Source organism: Nerophis lumbriciformis, linkage group LG10, assembly GCF_033978685.3.
Source record: "Nerophis lumbriciformis linkage group LG10, RoL_Nlum_v2.1, whole genome shotgun sequence".
NCBI classification, from domain to species: Eukaryota; Metazoa; Chordata; class Actinopteri; order Syngnathiformes; family Syngnathidae; genus Nerophis; species Nerophis lumbriciformis.
In genome coordinates, this window is record NC_084557.2 from 46,808,343 (window position 1) to 46,828,003 (window position 19,661).

The 19,661-nt window shown below is 45.8% G+C and overlaps 1 protein-coding gene across 2 annotated transcripts in view; it reads right to left on the bottom strand.

The window, feature by feature from the left end:
- Positions 1–2,857: 2,857 nt before the first annotated feature.
- Positions 2,858–19,661, bottom strand: part of eps8l2 (EPS8 signaling adaptor L2) — a 142,279-nt gene continuing 125,475 nt past the window's right edge. For both annotated transcript variants that reach the window (XM_061969527.2, XM_061969526.2), the window contains 8 exons: positions 18,916–19,084; positions 17,483–17,508; positions 17,298–17,409; positions 17,093–17,212; positions 11,153–11,228; positions 10,917–11,088; positions 10,695–10,827; positions 2,858–3,588 (listed from right to left, as the gene is read on the bottom strand). In XM_061969527.2, the coding sequence (XP_061825511.1) occupies positions 3,511–3,588; positions 10,695–10,827; positions 10,917–11,088; positions 11,153–11,228; positions 17,093–17,212; positions 17,298–17,409; positions 17,483–17,508; positions 18,916–19,084 (886 nt within the window). In that variant the 3' untranslated portion in view covers positions 2,858–3,510. The remainder of the gene's footprint in view (positions 3,589–10,694; positions 10,828–10,916; positions 11,089–11,152; positions 11,229–17,092; positions 17,213–17,297; positions 17,410–17,482; positions 17,509–18,915; positions 19,085–19,661) is intronic.

Genomic DNA, 19,661 nt, shown 5'->3' on the forward strand with positions numbered 1-19,661 from the left:
GACAAGGGCGCCCTCTCTCTCATCTAATCTAGTAAAATGATCAACACGCCTCAGTAATTCCTCTGTGTACTTACTGCAGGTGTGCCTTTGAGACAAGATTATATTAATAATGGCTAACTTTGACGAGTTGCAATGCTTAGAATGTCCTCCTCTGATCCTACTCCAATTAACAATAACTGGATGTATTTTTTGGGGGGCAATTTAAACTGACTCCAGTTGGGGACAAAAACAACATCATGTCATTGTGAAGGTCTCCTGCGTGGTGGGTTCTCCTGGGACCGACAGGTTTGAGCAAGTCTTTATTCGTATATTTTATAGTGTTCAGGGCTGTGTCGCCAGCCGCCTCCGTCCTTCCTCCTTCTCGCTCGTGTGGGTTTTTCTGCGCCTTCTTCTCATGGCCTCGGACACTGCTGATAAGGGCGACAGGTGATTAGATAACCAGCCCCAGCTGGGCAATCTACTCACCTGCCAGCCCCAGCTGGGCAATCTACTCACCTGCCAGCTGGGCTTCGAAGCCGGGCCATACACACTTTTTTTTTCTTTCTCTCTGGCACTCATCGAGGGTGGACGCTCCCCTTCCCTCTCCCTTATCTCTCCTGCTTGCTTCTTTGCCTTGTCTTAACTTTCTTGTTGCCTCTTTTTGCACTGCTCTCCAAATCTAAACATTGGAACTATTTAACTGGCCTCAACGAAATTGACAAGATCTTGGGTTTGGGGGGAACCTGTTTGTCGTGACGGAGCGGTTGTTGCTGTGCCTGGCGACCCTTTTCTGTCGAGGACGTGAAGATACCTACCTATTCGGAATTATGATAACAGGACATCTGTTGATTGGAGTAAGCGTTGCTCTGGTTTGTCCACAAATTGGAAGTTGCTGGCAGCCTTCAAAGTACCCCAAAGCTGCCAAGAATAATTGGAGGATGCGGGAAGAACTGTGGACACTTGGATAACATCGGACTGTCTGCCGCGCAGGATTTTTGAGGACCAGTCATAGACAATTTAGAGTGAAAAGCAATTTTCTATTTTCACTCGCATACAAAACATTCTAACTTGGATTGTTTCCCTGGCTTCGAGACTCTCCCGAAGGACAGTGCGGCGAAGACACAAAAAACTCCCTTCTTGTCTCTCATGGACACACACCTGTTGTTGTTGACTTTGGACTTATCGGCTGCACAATACATGAAGGCCACGGAACAGAGACACACTGTAGGCTTACACACAAACATGCATCCACAAAAATATACGCCACACATACACACCCCACCCCACCCCCAACCCAACGCCCTCGACGCAAATCCCATAGGGGTGATGGAAGGACAGCGTCGAGAGCTGCGGCCGACCACCATGACCCCGCACTCCCTTCCCTCTGTTGCTAGATATCTCGAGATATACGGTGTAATATGTAAATGATAAATGATAAATGGGTTATACTTGTATAGCGCTTTTCTACCTTCAAGGTAATCAAAGCGCTTTGACAGTATTTCCACATTTACCCATTCACACACACATTCACACACTGATGGCGGGAGCTGCCATGCAAGGCGCTAACCAGCAGCCATCAGGAGCAAGGGGTGAAGTGTCTTGCCCAAGGACACAACGGACGTGACTAGGATGATAGAAGGTGGGGATTGAACCCCAGTAACCAGAAACCCTCCGATTGCTGGCACGGCCACTCTACCAACTTTGCCACGCCGTCCCTTAGGAGCCCAGTCTAGATTGTATTTTTTTACTCATCCTTCCCCAGCGTTTTATCTTTTACCCCATCTTTTACAGGGCGCTTTGTGGCGACCCATCAGCGTTCCTGTTCTGTAACCCTGTACACTGTTTGTTTGTCTAATCTTGAACGGGTTTGTGCTGAAAACAAAGTTTTGTTCAATCAATCAATCAATCAATCTTTATTTATATAGCCCTAAATCACAAGTGTCTCAAAGGGCTGCACAAGCCACAACGACATCCTCGGTACAAAGCCCACATACGGGCAAGGAAAAACTCACCCCAGTGGGACGTCGATGTGAATGACTATGAGAAACCTTGGAGAGGACCGCATATGTGGGTAACCCCCCCCCCTCTAGGGGAGACCGAAAGCAATGGATGTCGAGTGGGTCTGACATAATATTGTGAGAGTCCAGTCCATAGTGGATCCAACATAATAGTAAGAGTCCAGTCCATAGTGGGGCCAGCAGGACACCATCCCGAGCGGAGACGGGTCAGCAGCGCAGAGATGTTCTCAGCCGATGCACAGGCGAGCGGTCCACCCCGGGTCCCGACTCTGGACAGCCAGCACTTCATCCATGGCCACCGGACCTGTGCCCCCCCCTCAAGGAAAAGGGGAGCAGAGGAGAAAAGAAAAGAAACGGCAGATCAACTGGTCTAACAGGGGCGCTATTTAAAGGCTAGAGTATACAAATGAGTTTTAAGATGGGACTTTAATGCTTCTACTGAGGTAGCATCTCTAATTGTTACCGGGAGGGCATTCCATAGTACTGGAGCCCGAATAGAAAACGCTCTATAGCCCGCAGACTTTTTTTGGGCTCTGGGAATCACTAATAAGCCGGAGTTCTTTGAACGCAAATTTGTTGTACTTGTGCAATGACAATAAAGACCTATATATCTATCTCCCTTCCCGCAAGAGGCGCGCTGACCACGCCCCCCCTCCACAGTCATTTATTCATGTTTGTAAATCGATAACAATTAAACAAGGTAGGCTCAAAACTGTTTTAAAATTCACTTTGAACAATTACCACTAAATGCGTGCTGTGATTGTTAGTCTGATATACAACAAAAACAGCATTTTGTCCGCCTTCTGTGTTATTTAACCAGGGAAAAATACTGATATTGACCCAAGAAGACTACAAATCGGTATCAAACATTTACCAACTTTTAATCAGTTTTTTTTTTTTGCATCAATATGTACAGTCCATTCGATTACAGCATCATACATTTATTGTACCAAAAATATTTGACTTGGTGAAAATGTACTCTGATTGTTCCGTTCCTTGAGTAATACAACACGATACCAATAACACCAGCATTTGACTCTAATTTACAGACTCCATTCAGAATGATTGTACGTTTTCTCTGTGAGTATATACTTGTGTGAATATAAACATTGGATCCCCAATCGGATGATGATATTTCTGTTAGCGTCATGTATTCCCACTGTAAACACTAATATCAAATGATTGGCTACATAGCAGAAACATGTTTAACATCCTGGCACAAATTAGGCAACAATCTCATTCACTTAACAGCTGCAATATTGACAAAAACAGCATCAGTCACGTACGCACACACACACACACACACACACACACACGCAACTATACGTACAACACTTACTTATTCACACAAGTCAAAACATTAGGTAAACAAATCAGTTTGAATACATACAGAGTGGGCGATATGTAATAAATATACATTAAAAATGTGTACAACCTGTGGATGTGGTCCGCTATGTAGGTCAGAATTAACAGCAGATTGATTGTGAAATTATACGGGTGTTGTTGAGAAGCTTCACTCTGCGCCGCTTGAGCTGATTCGCTCCTGTCTGCGTTTCATGATCTCCTGAAGCTCCGTTTCGCCGTTGGACTTCTGCAAAGAGTTAAGCAATGTTACTGCGAAAATACTTACGAAAACCATGAGCCAAATGATCATATCTCCAAGAGTTGTTACAATTTTGCTCCTCAAAACACAGTCGTGAGTTCCTCTCCCAGTAGGCTAAATATTCATTGACAATATCTTTAATCGCAGTGTGTGTCTACTAGAGATGCGCGGATAGGCAATTATTTCATCCGCAACCGCATCACAAAAGTCGTCAACCATCCGCATCCACCCGAACTAACATTTAATCAGAACTGCACCCGCCCGTTGTTATATATCTAATATAGACGATGCAAGGCATTAGTGAGGTTATAAAGCTTTTGCCTGTTAAAGAAAGGAGACTGATCCAATGCAGCAGAGACATAATGCGTGCCACGCTGTCACGGCCCAGACGCACACCAGTGCGCAATCATCTGGGAGCCGCGCTGAGCGCACCTCCAAGCACGTGGTGGTGCGATGTCCCTCGCACCCGCGGCGGCTCCACCCGGGCTCGCGCCCGAGGCTTCAGCGCGCACCGCGGCGGCCATCCTACTCTCGCTGCCGGCAACAGCCGGGTATGGGCCCGACGCTCCAGCGCCATCCATTTTCAGGGCTAGTTGATTCGGCAGGTGGGTTGTTACACACTCCTTAGCGGGTTCCCACTTCCATGGCCACCGTCCTGCTGTCTATATCAACCAACACCTTTTCTGGGGTCTGATGAGCGTCGGCATCGGGCGCCTTAACCCGGCGTTCGGTTCATCCCGCAGCGCCAGTTCTGCTTACCAAAAGTGGCCCACTCGGCTCACCAGGGTGAGCCCCACCCCTTTCGTGAGCGCACTGCGCGCGGAGTGACCCCTGTTACGCGCCCCCGGCAAAGGGGGTGGCGGGCAGGTAAGCTGTGCGGGCGGAGCGCGCGGAGTGACCCCTGTTACGAGCCCCCGGCAACGGGGGGGGCGGGCAGGTAAGCTGCGCGGGCGGAGCGCGCGGAGTGACCCCTGTTACGAGCCCCCGGCAACGGGGGTGGCGGGCAGGTAAGCTGCGCGGGCGGAGCGCGCGGAGTGACCCCTGTTACGAGCCCCCGGCCACGGGGGTGGCGGGCAGGTAAGCTGTGCGGGCGGAGCGCGCGGAGTGACCCCTGTTACGAGCCCCCGGCAACGGGGGTGGCGGGCAGGTAAGCTGCGCGGGCGGAGCGCGCGGAGTGACCTCTGTTACAAGCCCCCGGCCACGGGGGTGGCGGGCAGGTAAGCTGCTTACCTGCAGCGGCGAAGGCGGACGAGGCGGGGTGTCGGTGCAGTGTGCGCGGTGGTGACCCTGGACGTGCGTCGGGCCCTTCTCGCGGATCACCTCAGCTACGGCTCCCGGTGGGGCCCTATAGCGAGGCGTCCCTTCTCCGCTCCGTAAAAGTGTCCATCTCTTTTTTTTTTCTTCTTCTGTTGTGGCATATGCTGCAGGTGCCTGCTCGTTTTTCGTATGTGGGTAACAACATTTAACTATGTATATATATTTTCGAATTGGTTTAACTGCCACCCGCCTGAATCTATTTAAAATTTTTTTTTTTTTTATTTCAACCGCCCGACCCGACCCGCGGATACAATCTATTTTTTTTTTATTTCAACCGCCCGACCCGCGGATAATCCGCGGACTCCGCGGTTGTGTCCGCAAACCGCGCATCTGTAGTGTCTACACTATGAATTTGAGTCCGGACACAGTACAATACACTATACACTGACCCCTATTGTCCAGTATCATGTGTTATTTCCTGACTAGTGCTTTTATTTTTCCAAAACCCGTTTCCATATGAGTTGGGAAATTGTGTTAGATGTAAATATAAACGGAATAGAATGATTTGCAAATCATTTTCAACGCATATTCAGTTGAATATGCTACAAAGACAACATATTTGATGTTCAAACTTTTGCGTAAATCATTAACTTTAGAATTTGATTCCAGCAACACGTGACAAAGAAGTTGGGAAAGGTGGCAATAAATACTGATAAAGTTGAGGAATGCTCATCAAACACTTATTTGGAACATCCCACAGGTGAGCAGGCAAATTGGGAACAGGTGGGTGCCATGATTGGGTATAAAAGTAGATTCCATGAAATGCTCAGTCATTCACAAACAAGGATGGGGCGAGGGTCACCACTTTGTCAACAAATGCGTGAGCAAATTGTTGAACAGTTTAAGAAAAACCTTTCTCAACCAGCTATTGCAAGGAATTTAGGGATTTCACCATCTACGGTCCGTAATATCATCAAACGATTCAGAGAATCTGGAGAAATCACTGCACGTAAGCAGCTAAGCCCGTGACCTTCGATCCCTCAGGGTGTACTGCATCAAGAAGCGACATCAGTGTGTAAAGGATATCACCACATGGGCTCAGGAACACTTCAGAAACCCACTGTCAGTAACAACAGTTGGTCGCTACATCTGTAAGTGCAAGTTAAAACTCTCCTATGCACGGCGAAAACCGTTTATCAACAACAGCCAGAAACGCCGTCGGCTTTGTTGGGCCTGAGCTCATCTAAGATGGACTGATACAAAGTGGAAAAGTGTTCTGTGGTCTGACGAGTCCACATTTCAAATTGTTTTTGGAAACTGTGGATGTCGTGTCCTCCGGACCAAAGAGGAAAAGAACCATCCGGATTGTTATAGGCGCAAAGTTGAAAAGCCAGCATCTGTGATGGTATGGGGGTGTTTTAGTGCCCAAGACATGGGTAACTTACACATCTGTGAAGGGGCCATTAATGCTGAAAGGTACATACAGGTTTTGGAGTAACATTTGTTGCCATCCAAGCAACGTTACAATGGACGCCCCTGCTTATTTCAGCAAGACAATGCCAAGCCACGTGTTACATCAACGTGGCTTCATAGTAAAAGAGTGCGGGTACTAGACTGGCCTGCCTGTAGTCCAGACCTGTCTCCGGTTGAAAATGTGTGGCGCATTATGAAGCCTAAAATAGCACAACGGAGACCCCTGGACTGTTGAACAACTTAAGCTGTACATCAAGCAAGAATGGGAAAGAATTCCATCTGAGAAGCTTCAAAAATGTGTCTCCTCAGTTCCCAAACGTTTACTGAGTGTTGTTAAAAGGAAAGGCCATGTAACACGTGCCAACTACTTTGGCATGTGTTGCAGCCATGAACTTTTTGCAAAAAAAAAATAAATAAAGTTTATGAGTTTGAACATCAAATATGTTGTCTTTGTAGCATATTCAATTGAATATGGGTTGAAAATGATTTGCAAATCATTGTATTCCGTTTATATTTACATCTAACACAATTTCCCAACTCATATGGAAGCGGGGTTTGTAGTTCTACTTCCTCTCCGCCTTTATTTCCAAGCCACTTTATTTCAGGCCTGAGCACCTGCCCTCAGTTTGTTATTTGAAGACTCACCTGCTGGCAATCACTAATCAGGACACTTCTTAGGAACGGATTCAAGTTGCACCAGTGGCCCAAAGATGCGAAAGTGGCAAGAAATTGGACGAAATTTGTTCAAAATACGAGGGTGTGGGGAAAGCCGACGAAATGGTCAGTTGTTTGTTCCGCACACTTTACCGACGAAAGCTATGCTACGACAGAGATGGCAAGAATGTGTGGATATCCTGCGACACTCAAAGCAGATGCATTTCCAACCATAAAGTCAAAGAAATCTGCCGCCAGACCCCCATTGAATCTGCCGGAGTGTGTGAGCAATTCAGGGACAAAGGACCTCGGTAGCACGGCAAGCGATGGCGGCAGTTTGTTCCCGCAGACGACCGAGCTAAACCCCCTGGATGTCTTGGCTCACACCGTCCCTTATGCCACCGAAGATGATCAAGAGAAGAATATCGACCCTAGCTTCCCTGGCCTGCTGACATCAACTCCAAAACTGGACAGATCAGCTTTAAGGAAAAGAGCGCGGATGAGGGTATGTCTACAGAATATATTAATTGATGAAAATTGGGCTGTCTGCACTCTCAAAGTGCATGTTGTTTCCAAATGTATTTCATATGCTGTAAACCTAGTTCATAGTTGTTAGTTTCCTTTAATGCCAAACAAACACATACCAATCGTTGGTTAGAAGGCGATCGCCGAATTCGTCCTCGCTTTCTCCCGTGTCGCTGGCTGTCGTGTCGTTTTCGTCGGTTTCGCTTGCATACGGTTCAAACCGATATGGCTCAATAGCTTCAGTTTCTTCTTCAATTTCGTTTTCGCTACCTGCCTCCACACTACAACCATCCGTTTCAATACATGCGTAATCTGTTGAATCGCTTAAGCCGCTGAAATCCGAGTCTGAATCCGAGCTAATGTCGCTATGGCTTGCTGTTCTTTCCGCCATGTTTGTTTGTGTTGGCATCACTATGTGACGTCACAGGAAAATGGACGGGTGTATATAACGATGGTTAAAATCAGGCACTTTGAAGCTTTTTTTAGGGATATTGCGTGATGGGTAAAATTTTGAAAAAAACCTCGAAAAATAAAATAAGCCACTGGGAACTGATTTTTAATGGTTTTAACCCTTCTGAAATTGTGATAATGTTCCCCTTTAAGTTCATTTTTATTTTTTATTTTAAACTTTTTTTTTCTTGACACAACGTGTCCATCATCCAGCTATTGATTTCTGGTGGCTGTTTAAAAGAGAATAAATACAGCATGTGTTACCTTATCAAACGTATTGTTTACATTCGGGGTCTGACGTTACCAAGAATCGATCCCACGTCGTGTGGCATAAAAGGCAGATGTGTATTCCATTACGCTATCGGTGGATTGTTTAGAGCCCGATTTAAGTCAGCTATTTAAAATTTCTGACGGAGCGATACACGACTAGGATTAAGTTTGCCATCAAAATTAATATTAAGCGCTGTTATTCTTTGATTTTTGGCGTTTTTAAAAAGTATGTGTATTCTCTGTGTGACGATCTGTCACATTCACGTCGGGTTGTGTTTCCTGGATTGGTGTTTATTTCCTTATTTTGGTTCCATTTCCTGCTTGTCTCCCTGAGCGCTGTTTCCCCCCACCTGCTGCTGATTGGCAGCCTGGCCACACCTGGTGTCAATCAGCTGGCTGCTATTTATGCCTGCCTCGCCCTCCAGTCAGGGCTCGAGGATTGTTTGCTGTCTCCGGTTATCCTGGTATCCTGTCTCCTGTTTCTTGGTTCCTGTTATCCTGTCTCCGGTTATCCTATTAAAGTCATGTTTTCCTGCAACACGCCCGCCATCTCTGCATCTTGGGGTTCACCACCAACAAATCATGACACTCCAGATTAGGAACTGACCGCACCTCTCAAAAGCCCACATTTTCAAAGGAGGTTAGGCGATAAATGTGTGTTGTCGAATCTCCCGGCAAAATCTTAACCGTGTCTGAAGCAGTCAGGCGGTACGGCCTGGCAGCGAGGCTCTTCGACACACACCTCAAAGCCTCAGCAAATCCTCTCTAACGAATCTTAATCAATTAACTAATTTGAATTAATCCAAAATAATTAGGGATCGAGGACCCTATTGAAATTTTAGCGTTTTATTATTGAGCTGTAATTTGACCCCATTAACATGCTTGAAAACTCACCAAATTGGACACACACATCAGGACTGGCGAAAATTGCGATCTAATCAAAAAACCAAACCCCAAAACTCAAAAGTGCGCTTTAGCACCCCCTTGGAAGAAAACACAGACAAAACTGCCTCTAACTCCCAGTAGGAATGTCGTAGAGACATGAAACAAAAACCTCTATGTAGGTATCACTTAAACCTAGATTTCATACACCCTAAACCTCCAGCAAAAATCAACAGGAAGTTTGCAATTCCCCCTTCAAAACAAAAGTTGTGTAAAAATGGTCACCTTTTTTCAAACATTATCTCCTCTGAGCGCGTTTGTCGTGTCGGCTTCAAATTAGCACAGGAGAGAGATTGAACCCATCCATCCATCCATCCATCTTCTTCCGCTTATCCGAGGTTGGGTCGCGGGGGCAGCAGCCTAAGCAGGGAAGCCCAGACTTCCCTCTCCCCAGCCACTTCGTCCAGCTCTTCCCGTGGGACCCCGAGGCGTTCCCAGGCCAGCCGGGAGACATAGTCTTCCCAACGTGTCCTGGGTCTTCCCCGCGGCCTCCTGCCGGTCGGACGTGCCCTAAACACCTCCCTAGGGAGGCGCTCGGGTGGCATCCTGACCAGATGCCCGAACCACCTCATCTGGCTCCTCTCCATGTGGAGGAGCAGCGGCTTTACTTTGAGCTCCCCCCGGATGGCAGAGCTTCTCACCCTATCTCTAAGGGAGAGCCCCGCCACCCGGCGGAGGAAACTTATTTCGGCCGCTTGTACCCGTGATCTTGTCCTTTCGGTCATAACCCAAAGCTCATGACCATAGGTGAGGATGGGAACGTAGATCGACCGGTAAATTGAGAGCTTTGCCTTCCGGCTCAGCTCCTTCTTCACCACAACGGATCGATACAGCGTCCGCATTACTGAAGACGCCGCACCGATCCGCCTGCCGATCTCACGATCCACTCTTCCCTCACTCGTGAACAAGACTCCGAGGTACTTGAACTCCTCCACTTGGGGCAAGATCTCCTCCCCAACCCCAACCCTGATTAAAAGTTGATGAAAGAGTTTTAATTACTGCTCCGGTTTGGATTTTATGAGCCCTCAAAGTCGGTCCCGTCCATCGCTGCTTGCAGCTTTAATTGTAATTGATTCCCTTTTAACCATTATCATTACCAACAGTGAAATGTAGCATGTTATTGATCGCCACTTGTTCAATTTCCAGTACTCTACTCACACTCGCGCTAAGTGCATTCACAGACACACAGACATCTCATTGATGTAAAAGGTAAGAGCGTACATGTGAAGAGAACATTGTGTCCCAGGGTAAAGCGTTGTGTTATGTAATGTTCCATTACTTTTTAAGATGAGAGAAATGTTTTCTCAGCAGAACACCGGACTGCTTTAGTCTTCTGGTTGCCTTATTGAGCGACATGGGAGGGTACTGTAAACTACAACTATAAACACAGTACTGTTGAATTTCAGTGTCTATCAAAACACTACTTTGTATAGACTGTTTTTGTTGATACAGCTTTTAATTGGATAGGTGGTGTATATTTATATTTTTTTCAAGAAGGCCTGACCCGGATTACAAAGACTGACCTCTATTTGTGTCTTCTGGACAGTTATTTGACAGTAGACACGACCGCCTTCGTCTCCGCACACCGCCTTCAGCTCTTCTTTGTTGAGAGAAAAGAGCTGAGCTCCAGTCAGGATCCCCAAACATTCCGCTGTGCTGTTTGTTGACAGAACCATCAAGAAGGTAAAAGTCACTCCAAACTAATAGTGGTATCCCTACTTGGTCTATTGCTGTGGATGACTTACCGCTCGGAGAATCCCTTCGCGCTGAGCCATGTCTTGACTTGCTCTGGACTGGAGTTGTGGGAGAGAGGCACGTTACTGGGGGCCGATCGCTCCACACGAAACTTCCTCGTGGGTGGCTGGCTTTTGTTAGCGGTGATCATCATCAGAAGCTCATTGTTGACCTCGTCCATCACTGAAACCAAATAAAAACATGAGTGTCTGTTGGTAAAAGTAAAATAGTTTTTGAAATGACTCACTTTTGTCTTTGTGTCGACCTTTGCTGAAGCTATCACTTGGGCTGAGGGAACCAGGGGATGATGCACCGTAGCTATGCTGCAAAAACACAACATATTGTTGGTTCATTTAGCTATTGTACTTTGTGGTCTATTCTAGGATGCTTCAATCCATGTACACATCTAACTTCTAGCTGGCATTTGGTCACGGAATTTTGCAAGTTATTATGATTCAAAAATGTTTTATGGATGGATGGATGGATGACTTCATGTCACAAACATGTTTTATGAGGAATACCTGGGATATGAAAATATTCCAAATCTTTGTTTTAAAGCAGTGGTTCTTAACCTTGTTGGAGGTACCGAACCCCACCAGTTTCATATGCGCATTCACCGAACCCTTCTTTAGTGAAAAATAAAATGTTGGGTTTTTTTTCAAATTCAAGACAAAGTTAAATGTTTTTTTTTACTGGTGCACAAAATTAACCGTGCATGAACATCACCTTGTTCAAAGAACAAAACCAACACAGTGCATGAACTCACAACAAATTTCACACCTGCAAATCAGATGGAAAATTAGTTAGTTAGATTAGACTTCCTTTTATTGTCATTCAAATTTGAATTTTACAGAACGGATAAGAATGGAATTCCGTTGCATTAGCTCGTTGTAGTGCAGGATAAAAGAGCAATAAGGTGCAGATATAAATAAATAGATTACTGTACAGATAAATATATTGCACTTTTGCATATGCATCCACGTTTATGGATGTATGTTATATTGTCTTTATATTCCAGCGAGTTAATCCATTTTTGGGGGGAATTAAGGGGATTATTATGATGCATTCAAGAGTCTTACGGCCTGAGGGAAGAAGCTGTTACAGAACCTGGAGGTTCTGCTACGGAGGCTGCGGAACCTCTTTCTAGAGTCCAGCAGTGAAAACAGTCCTTGGTGGGGGTGGGAGGAGTCTCGACAGATTTTCTGAGCCCTGGTCAGGCAGCGGCTTTTTGTGATCTCCTGGATAGGAGGAAGAGGAGTCCTGATGATCTTTTCCGCCCTCCTCACCACTCTCTGGAGAGACTTCCAGTCTGAGGCACTTCAGGCTCCAGTCCAGACAGAGATGCAGTTGGTCAGTAGGCTTTCTATAGTGCCTCTGTAGAATGTGCTGAGAATGGGGGGAGGGAGCTGTGCTCTTTTCATCCGACGCAAAGGTACATTGTTTGGGGGTATTACGCTGATAGGGAGAAGTTTTTATTTACACGATGAGTCGGGTGTGTCTTGACCTCAGCGGCGTAGACTCTGCCGAACCCCTGAGGCCGACTCACCGAACCCCTACGGTTCGATCGAACCCAGGTTAAGAACCACTGTTTTAAAGATTTTGAAGAATAACAACCCAGCAATTGCAGAAACGCATTGATAAAAATTGGGATAAGTTTTGACCCCACTCCTGGAAGAGTGTACGTATTAGTAGGTTGTGCATCCAAGGGTTAACCTGGTGTTAAGGTGAAAGGTAGAGTTTTGGTTCGTGTCAAAAGAAAATGTAAGACATTATCTTATATTTTTTAAAACCTTATTTAACAACATAACAGGAAATGATTGACGTACAGGTGTTGGTTTCATTTTGTGCAGAGGTGAACTTATAACAAATAATAGGTGATGATTCAAGAGGTTTCCTGACCTTTGTGAAAGTTTCTCTCTCTCGTGAATCAAAAAAAGGCAAGTACTCTGAACTACAGTTTGGTGCATAAACACAAACAACAGTCTGGAACTGTCCCCGCAATCGCAGACGAAGGGAGGCTACCCTCTCGTTCACCGGGTTAAACTCCAACGTACAGGCTCTGAGCTGCGGGGCAACAAGTAATGCCACCCCGGCCCCGTTGCCTCTCACTGCCTGCAACGCCAGGGTGGAAGAGAGTCCAGCCCCTCTCGAAAGGACTGGTTTCAGAGCCTTTGGTGTGCGTCGAAGTGAGTACGACTAGACCAGCCGGAACTTATCCACCTTGCGCACCAGCTCATGCTACTTTCCCCTCCCGTGAGGTGACGTTTAACGTCCCAAGAGCTAGCTTCTGTAGCCGAGGATTGGACCGCCATGGGCCCTGTCTTCAGCTTCCGCCCAGCCCACATTGCAACCTCTTTTCCCCCTCCTATGAGTGGTAAGCCCATTGGAGGTGGGACCCACTTTTCCTCTTTGGGTCTACAGGGCTCGCCATCTAGCCCTGTATTCAGGCCTAGCTCCAGAGGGGGGCCTCCAGTGACCGGCATCCGGGCGAGAGAGATCTGGCTCCTTAATTTTATCGTTTCATAGAGGTCTTCGAGCTGCTCTTTGTCTGGTCCCTCACCTAGGACCTGTGTGTCTTGGGATACCCTACCAGGGGGCATAGAAACCCCCAGACAACATAGCTCCTAAGATCAATGGGACACTCAAACTCAAGCATTTCTTTGTTGCATTAAACAGCTTTATCATGTAGTAGAAGTCTGTTTTGTGGTGGGGGGGTCTTGTGCATTGATAGTGCTAAAACATGCTTGCATATATGAAATGCAGTATCCTTTAAAGTTTTTGAATCATTAGACCAGTAGTTCTTATAAAGTGGGGTAGGTATGATAAGGGGGGGCGTGAGAAAATAATACAAAAGTCTTCGGCTAGGTGGTATGTTGATGCTGGTGCCAGCAACTCTGAGTGATTTGTACGGATAAATAAATTAATTTGATCAGGTTCTCAATCGTATTTCAATTTAGTGAGGGCGTGAAAAAAATTATGTCCTCAAGGGAGGGCATGACAAAAAATAATTGAAAAGCATTGAGTTGAGGTCAATTGCGATTCCTGTTCGAACAAATGGAATGATGAAAGAGTTGAAAGTTGCTTTTTTTATTATAAAAATGATAATGTATGTGCATTCAAAATGTAGCAAAAATTATAGGCTAGCGATTATGAGCGAAATTATGAGCATGAGGCTTATTTTGCTACGGCAATGTAACCACCAAATATGTCACCCATATCCAAAGCTAAGACGAAAAGGATAGCTTCAGATTTCAATGTAGCTGGATAAAAGTTATTTTAATTTTTAAAGTGTAGTTTTTGATTAGTTCAGGTAATCAGTAGATTTAAAGTCCTTGGCGAATTATTGTTTAAATAATTGCTTTCAAAAATAGTACAATTCCTCAATACAACACAACTCATGTGTATGTCCATGGCCAAGGTAAACTATCAATCATGGACGCAAATACGCGAGAGAAAATGAACCCAGGACACGCTGGCTTGTTTCCCCCTGCAGCAAGACGTCACTGCTGTCAAGACTCGGACTTTGGTGCAGTTTACTGCGTGGATTGTTTTCCCGAGATGCAAAAGAACTGGACCGGACATGGCGTGAAGGTAAATACATGATTTAATTCTTACTATAAAAAGTATAAACAAAAGGCGCGCACAAGGCGGAGACACAAACTTGGCTAAGGGAACAAAACTAACACTAAGACGTAAACTATGGACATGAAACAAAAGACACTAACTGTGGCATTAATAAACAAAAACTTACTTGCGGTGACGTGAGCAGGGCAGAATGGACTATGAAATTGCATGAAACAAGCAGCGTGAACTAATCATGAAACAGAGTGTCAGGGGTAGCAAGGGTCCATCCATCCATCCATCTTCTTCCGCTTATCCGAGGTCGGGTCGCGGGGGAAGCAGCCTAAGCAGGGAAGCCCAGACTTCCCTCTCCCCAGCCACTTCGTCCAGCTCCTTCGGGGGGATCCCGAGGCGTTCCCAGGCCAGCTGGGAGACATAGTCTTCCCAACGTGTCCTGGGTCTTCCCCGTGGCCTCCTACCGGTCGGACGTGCCCTAAACACCTCCCGAGGGAGGCGATCGGGTGGCATCCTGACCAGATGCCCGAACCACCTCATCTGGCTCCTCTCGATGTGGAGGAGCAGCGGCTTTACTTTGAGCTCCCCCCGAATGACAGATTTTCTCACCCTATCTCTAAGGGAGAGCCCTGCCACCCGGCGGAGGAAACTCATTTCGGCCGCTTGTACCCGTGATCTTGTCCTTTCGGTCATAACCCAAAGCTCATGACCATAGGTGAGGATGGGAACGTAGATCGACCGGTAAATTGAGAGCTTTGCCTTCCGGCTCAGCTCCTTCTTCACCACAACGGATCGATACAGCGTCCGCATTACTGAAGATGCCGCACCGAACCGCCTGTCGATCTCACGATCCACTCTTCCCTCACTCGTGAACAAGACTCCGAGGTACTTGAACTCCTCCACTTGGGGCAGGGTCTCCCCCCCAACCCGAAGATGGCATTCCACCCTTTTCCGGGCAAGAACCATGGACTCGGACTTGGAGGTGCTGATTTTCATCCCAGTCGCTTCACACTCGGCTGCGAACCGATCCAGCGAGAGCTGAAGATCCTGGCCAGATGAAGCCATCAGGACCACATAATCTGCAAAAAGCAGAGACCTAATCCTGCAGCCATTAAACCAGATCCCCTCAACGCCTTGACTGCGCCTAGAAATTCTGTCCATAAAAGTTATGAACAGAATGGGTGACAAAGGGCAGTCTTGGCGGAGTCCAACCCTCACTGGAAACGTGTCCGACTTACTGCCGGCAATGCGGACCAAGCTCTGACACTGATCATACAGGGAGCGGACAGCCAAAATCAGACAGTCCGATACCCCATACTCTCTGAGCACTCCCCACAGGACTTCCCGAGGGACACGGTCGAATGCCTTCTCCAAGTCAAGTTAAAGTTAAAGTTAAAGTACCAATGATTGTCACACACACACTAGGTGTGGCGAAATTATTCTCTGCATTTAACCCATCACCCTTGATCACCCCCTGGGAGATGAGGGGAGCAGTGGGCAGCAGCGGTGGCCGCGCCCGGGAATCATTTTTGGTGATTTAACCCCCAATTCCAACCCTTGATACTGAGTGCCAAGCAGGGAGGTAATGGGTCCCATTTTTATAGTCTTTGGTATGACTCGGCCGGGGTTTGAACCCACAACCTACCGATCTCAGGGCGGACACTCTAACCCCAAGGCCACTGAGTAGTTTCACAAAGCACATAGCAAGGGTAACATGGGTAATGTCGCCAGGACGACCAACAAAAAATGACAGGCTTAAATAGTCATGTGGTGATTGAAAACAAGTGCATGAGTCCAACACGTGAAACAGGTGAAAATAATGGTCGTCATGGTGACAAAGCAAGGGAGTGAAAACAGGAACTAAAAGAGTCCAAAAACCAACAGAACATAGCCAAACAAAACATGATCAAAAGACCTGACAACTGCGAATAGCCCAAAGATAAGACAATACAGAAGAATCATTGATACACTTGACTGATCACTTGCAAAGCTCCTCAAAAATACATTGACTTATATTTATTTTATCTTAACTTTCATAATTTGTCATGTTAGTTTGTTTTTTTTAAACAAGTTCAACCTTTAAAAGTTCATGCGTAGGTCATGCATGCAATGTTATAAAAGACTTCAAATTGCACCTCCATTTATTGTTTAGTGACCCAGGCAATTAAAAAAAATATATTTCCTTGTTCCTTGTCCAATCACACAGGATACAATCATGTGTGCTTACGGACTGTATCCCTGCAGACTGTATTGATCTATATTGATATATAATGTGTATATTGTGTTTTTTATGTTGATTTAATGAAAAAAAAAATTAATAATAATATTTTTATTTTTTTTATGTTTTTTATTTACCAATCGGTCCGCGGCCCGGTGTTGGGGACCACTGATGTAGACCACAAGAAAGTGTTTTACATTAAAAAAAAATAAAAATAAAATATGACCGCTTTAATGAGCCCTATAATCTGGTGCGCCTTGTATATGAAAAAAGATAAATAATATACCATTCATCAGCAGTGCGCCCTATGGTCCGGTTAATACGGTAGTAAAATATTTATGAGAAAATAAAACATAGATGCTAATACAGGTTCAAGTGTGTGCTGTTAGTTACCGGGCTGTAAATGCCATCAGGATCTTCTATCTTGACAACATCCAGGATGTTATAAGGGACGTAGCCTGCCTGGCCACTACGATTCCGTAGTTTCCACCACTGTTTGTCGTCCTCTATCACCTGTGAGAGACACAATTGACCTATGCTGCCTGACAGAAATCATACCTTTACAGTGGTTCTAACATCAAAGAGTCACTATTGTTACCTCTAGAATTTCGTCCTGCAGTACTGACAGCTCGTTGGCATTCCGTGCCACAAAGTGGTAACGGATTTTGGCATATTTCCGGGTTGGAGGCATAGGCATCCCATTGTAAGACCTGTCGAGGGATAATATACACGTTAGTCCTTTTATGTTGGTTTCGGTTAAGTGCGAAGGACTTTATTCCTCACCCATTGGAGGACTGGGTTCCATAAAACTGCAAAACCAGATACATTGTTAACACTTTTGGATTTTTAAACTTGTTTTTCCATTCCATGCATTCCTCCATAACATACTTGCCAACCCTCCCGGATTTTCCGGGAGACTCCCGAAATTCAGCGCCTCTCCCGAAAACCTCCCGGGACAAATTTTCTCCCGAAAATCTCCCGAAATTCAGGCGGAGCTGGAGGCCACGCCCCCTTCAGCTCCATGCGGACCTGAGTGACGTGTTGACAGCCTGTTCACACGTCCACTTTCTCACAATATAAACAGCTAATGAACGAGGGCGAGTTCTTGGTTTCTTATATGGGTTTATTGTTAGGCAGTTTCATTAACGTCCTCCCAGCGCGGCAACAACACCCAACAACTGCAGTCAAGTTTTCGTCTATGTAAAGCAGTTCGTCTGCCGTAAACAGCAATGTTGTGACACTTTTAAACAGGACAATACTGCCATATACTGTACATGCATATGTGACCCACCCATAATGTGTCACATTTTTGTGTTGATTTATTTATTTTATTTTGTGGTTTGAATTCGTTTTTGGAGCTGTCATTCCACATTTATCAGTATTCACATTGGTCAGTAAGGGGCAGAAGGGCGTTTCTTCCCAATTGAATGCTATCACCTGCAGACCGGAAGTGTCTTGTCATTCTGATGAGCGCGACCAGTCTGTGAACAATTGAAACGTCCTGTGTGCTTTTTCCTCCTGTATAACAGGTTAGTTTTGGTGAATCAACTCACTGAATAATATCCATGTGATCTTTATAAGTTTAAGTACACATTCTGATGGTGGAGCCTAACTCTAAAGTGTTTGTGAGTTGTAGTTTGTATTTGTGAATGCATCCAGTGCACAGCTGCAGTAATCAATACAAAATGGCGACGTGAGTGCGCAATGTTTATATAGGAACTTCTGATCCTAATTCAGACTCCCAAATTAGAGCTCCCGTTTTCTTATTGATTTTATAATGTATATTTGTATAATGTGTGTGTTCTGAAATAGTGACAGAAAATAGAACAAGGATGGACAATTCAACCCTTAACTCAACAATGAGTAGACGAGTGTTATGTGTGTGTATATGTGTAAATAAATGATCACTGAAATTCAAGTATTTCTTTTATTTATATATATATATATATATATATATATATATATATATATATATATATATATATATATATATATGTGTGTAATAAAATATATATATATATATATATATAGCTAGAATTCACTGAAAGTCAAGTATTTCTTATATATATATATATATATATCTTAACCACGCCCCCAACCGCGCCCCTCGCCCCACCCCCGACCACGCCCCCCACCCCCACCCCCCACCTCCCGAAATCGGAGGTCTCAAGGTTGGCAAGTATGCTCCATAATCACTTTTTTTATCCAACTCTTACATCATCAGAGGAGTGCTTCCTGTAATCAGGGCTGATGGGGGAAGCCAGGGGCCCGTTGGGACCCTCTGTTTCCCACGGGGCCGTGTTGAAGAGCTCCGCTGGAGGCTCCCAGCCATTGCGGAACTTTGGATAGTAAGGAGGAGCACACTGGTCCCTCGGCCATTCAGCTCTGGACAACAGCAGACGGACATTAGGCGACAGAGTTTACTTGAAGGTCATGTTCACACAAATACAAACATGCATGTTTTTGTCCTTTTGGAAAAAGTCAGGCCAGAGTGGAGATTTTCAAATACACCTTCAGGTGAAAGAGTGCTTTTTGGTTTGGGTCAAAAGAAATGTAAGACAGTACCGTATTTTTCGGACTATAAGTCACAGTTTTTGTCATAGTTTGGCCGGGGGGTACGACTTATACTCAGGAGCGACTTATGTGTGAAATGATTAACACATTAGCGTCCATCCATCCATCCATCTTCTTCCGCTTATCCGAGGTCGGGTCGCGGGGGCAGCAGCCTAAGCAGGGAAGCCCAGACTTCCCTCTCCCCAGCCACTTCGTCCAGCTCTTCCTGTGAGATCCAGAGGCGTTCCCAGGCCAGCCGGGAGACATAGTCTTCCCAACGTGTCCTGGGTCTTCCCCGCGGCCTCCTACCGGTCGGACATCCTGACCAGATGCCCGAACCACCTCATCTGGCTCCTCTCCATGTGGAGGAGCAGCGGCTTTACTTTGAGCTCCTCCCGGATGGCAGAGC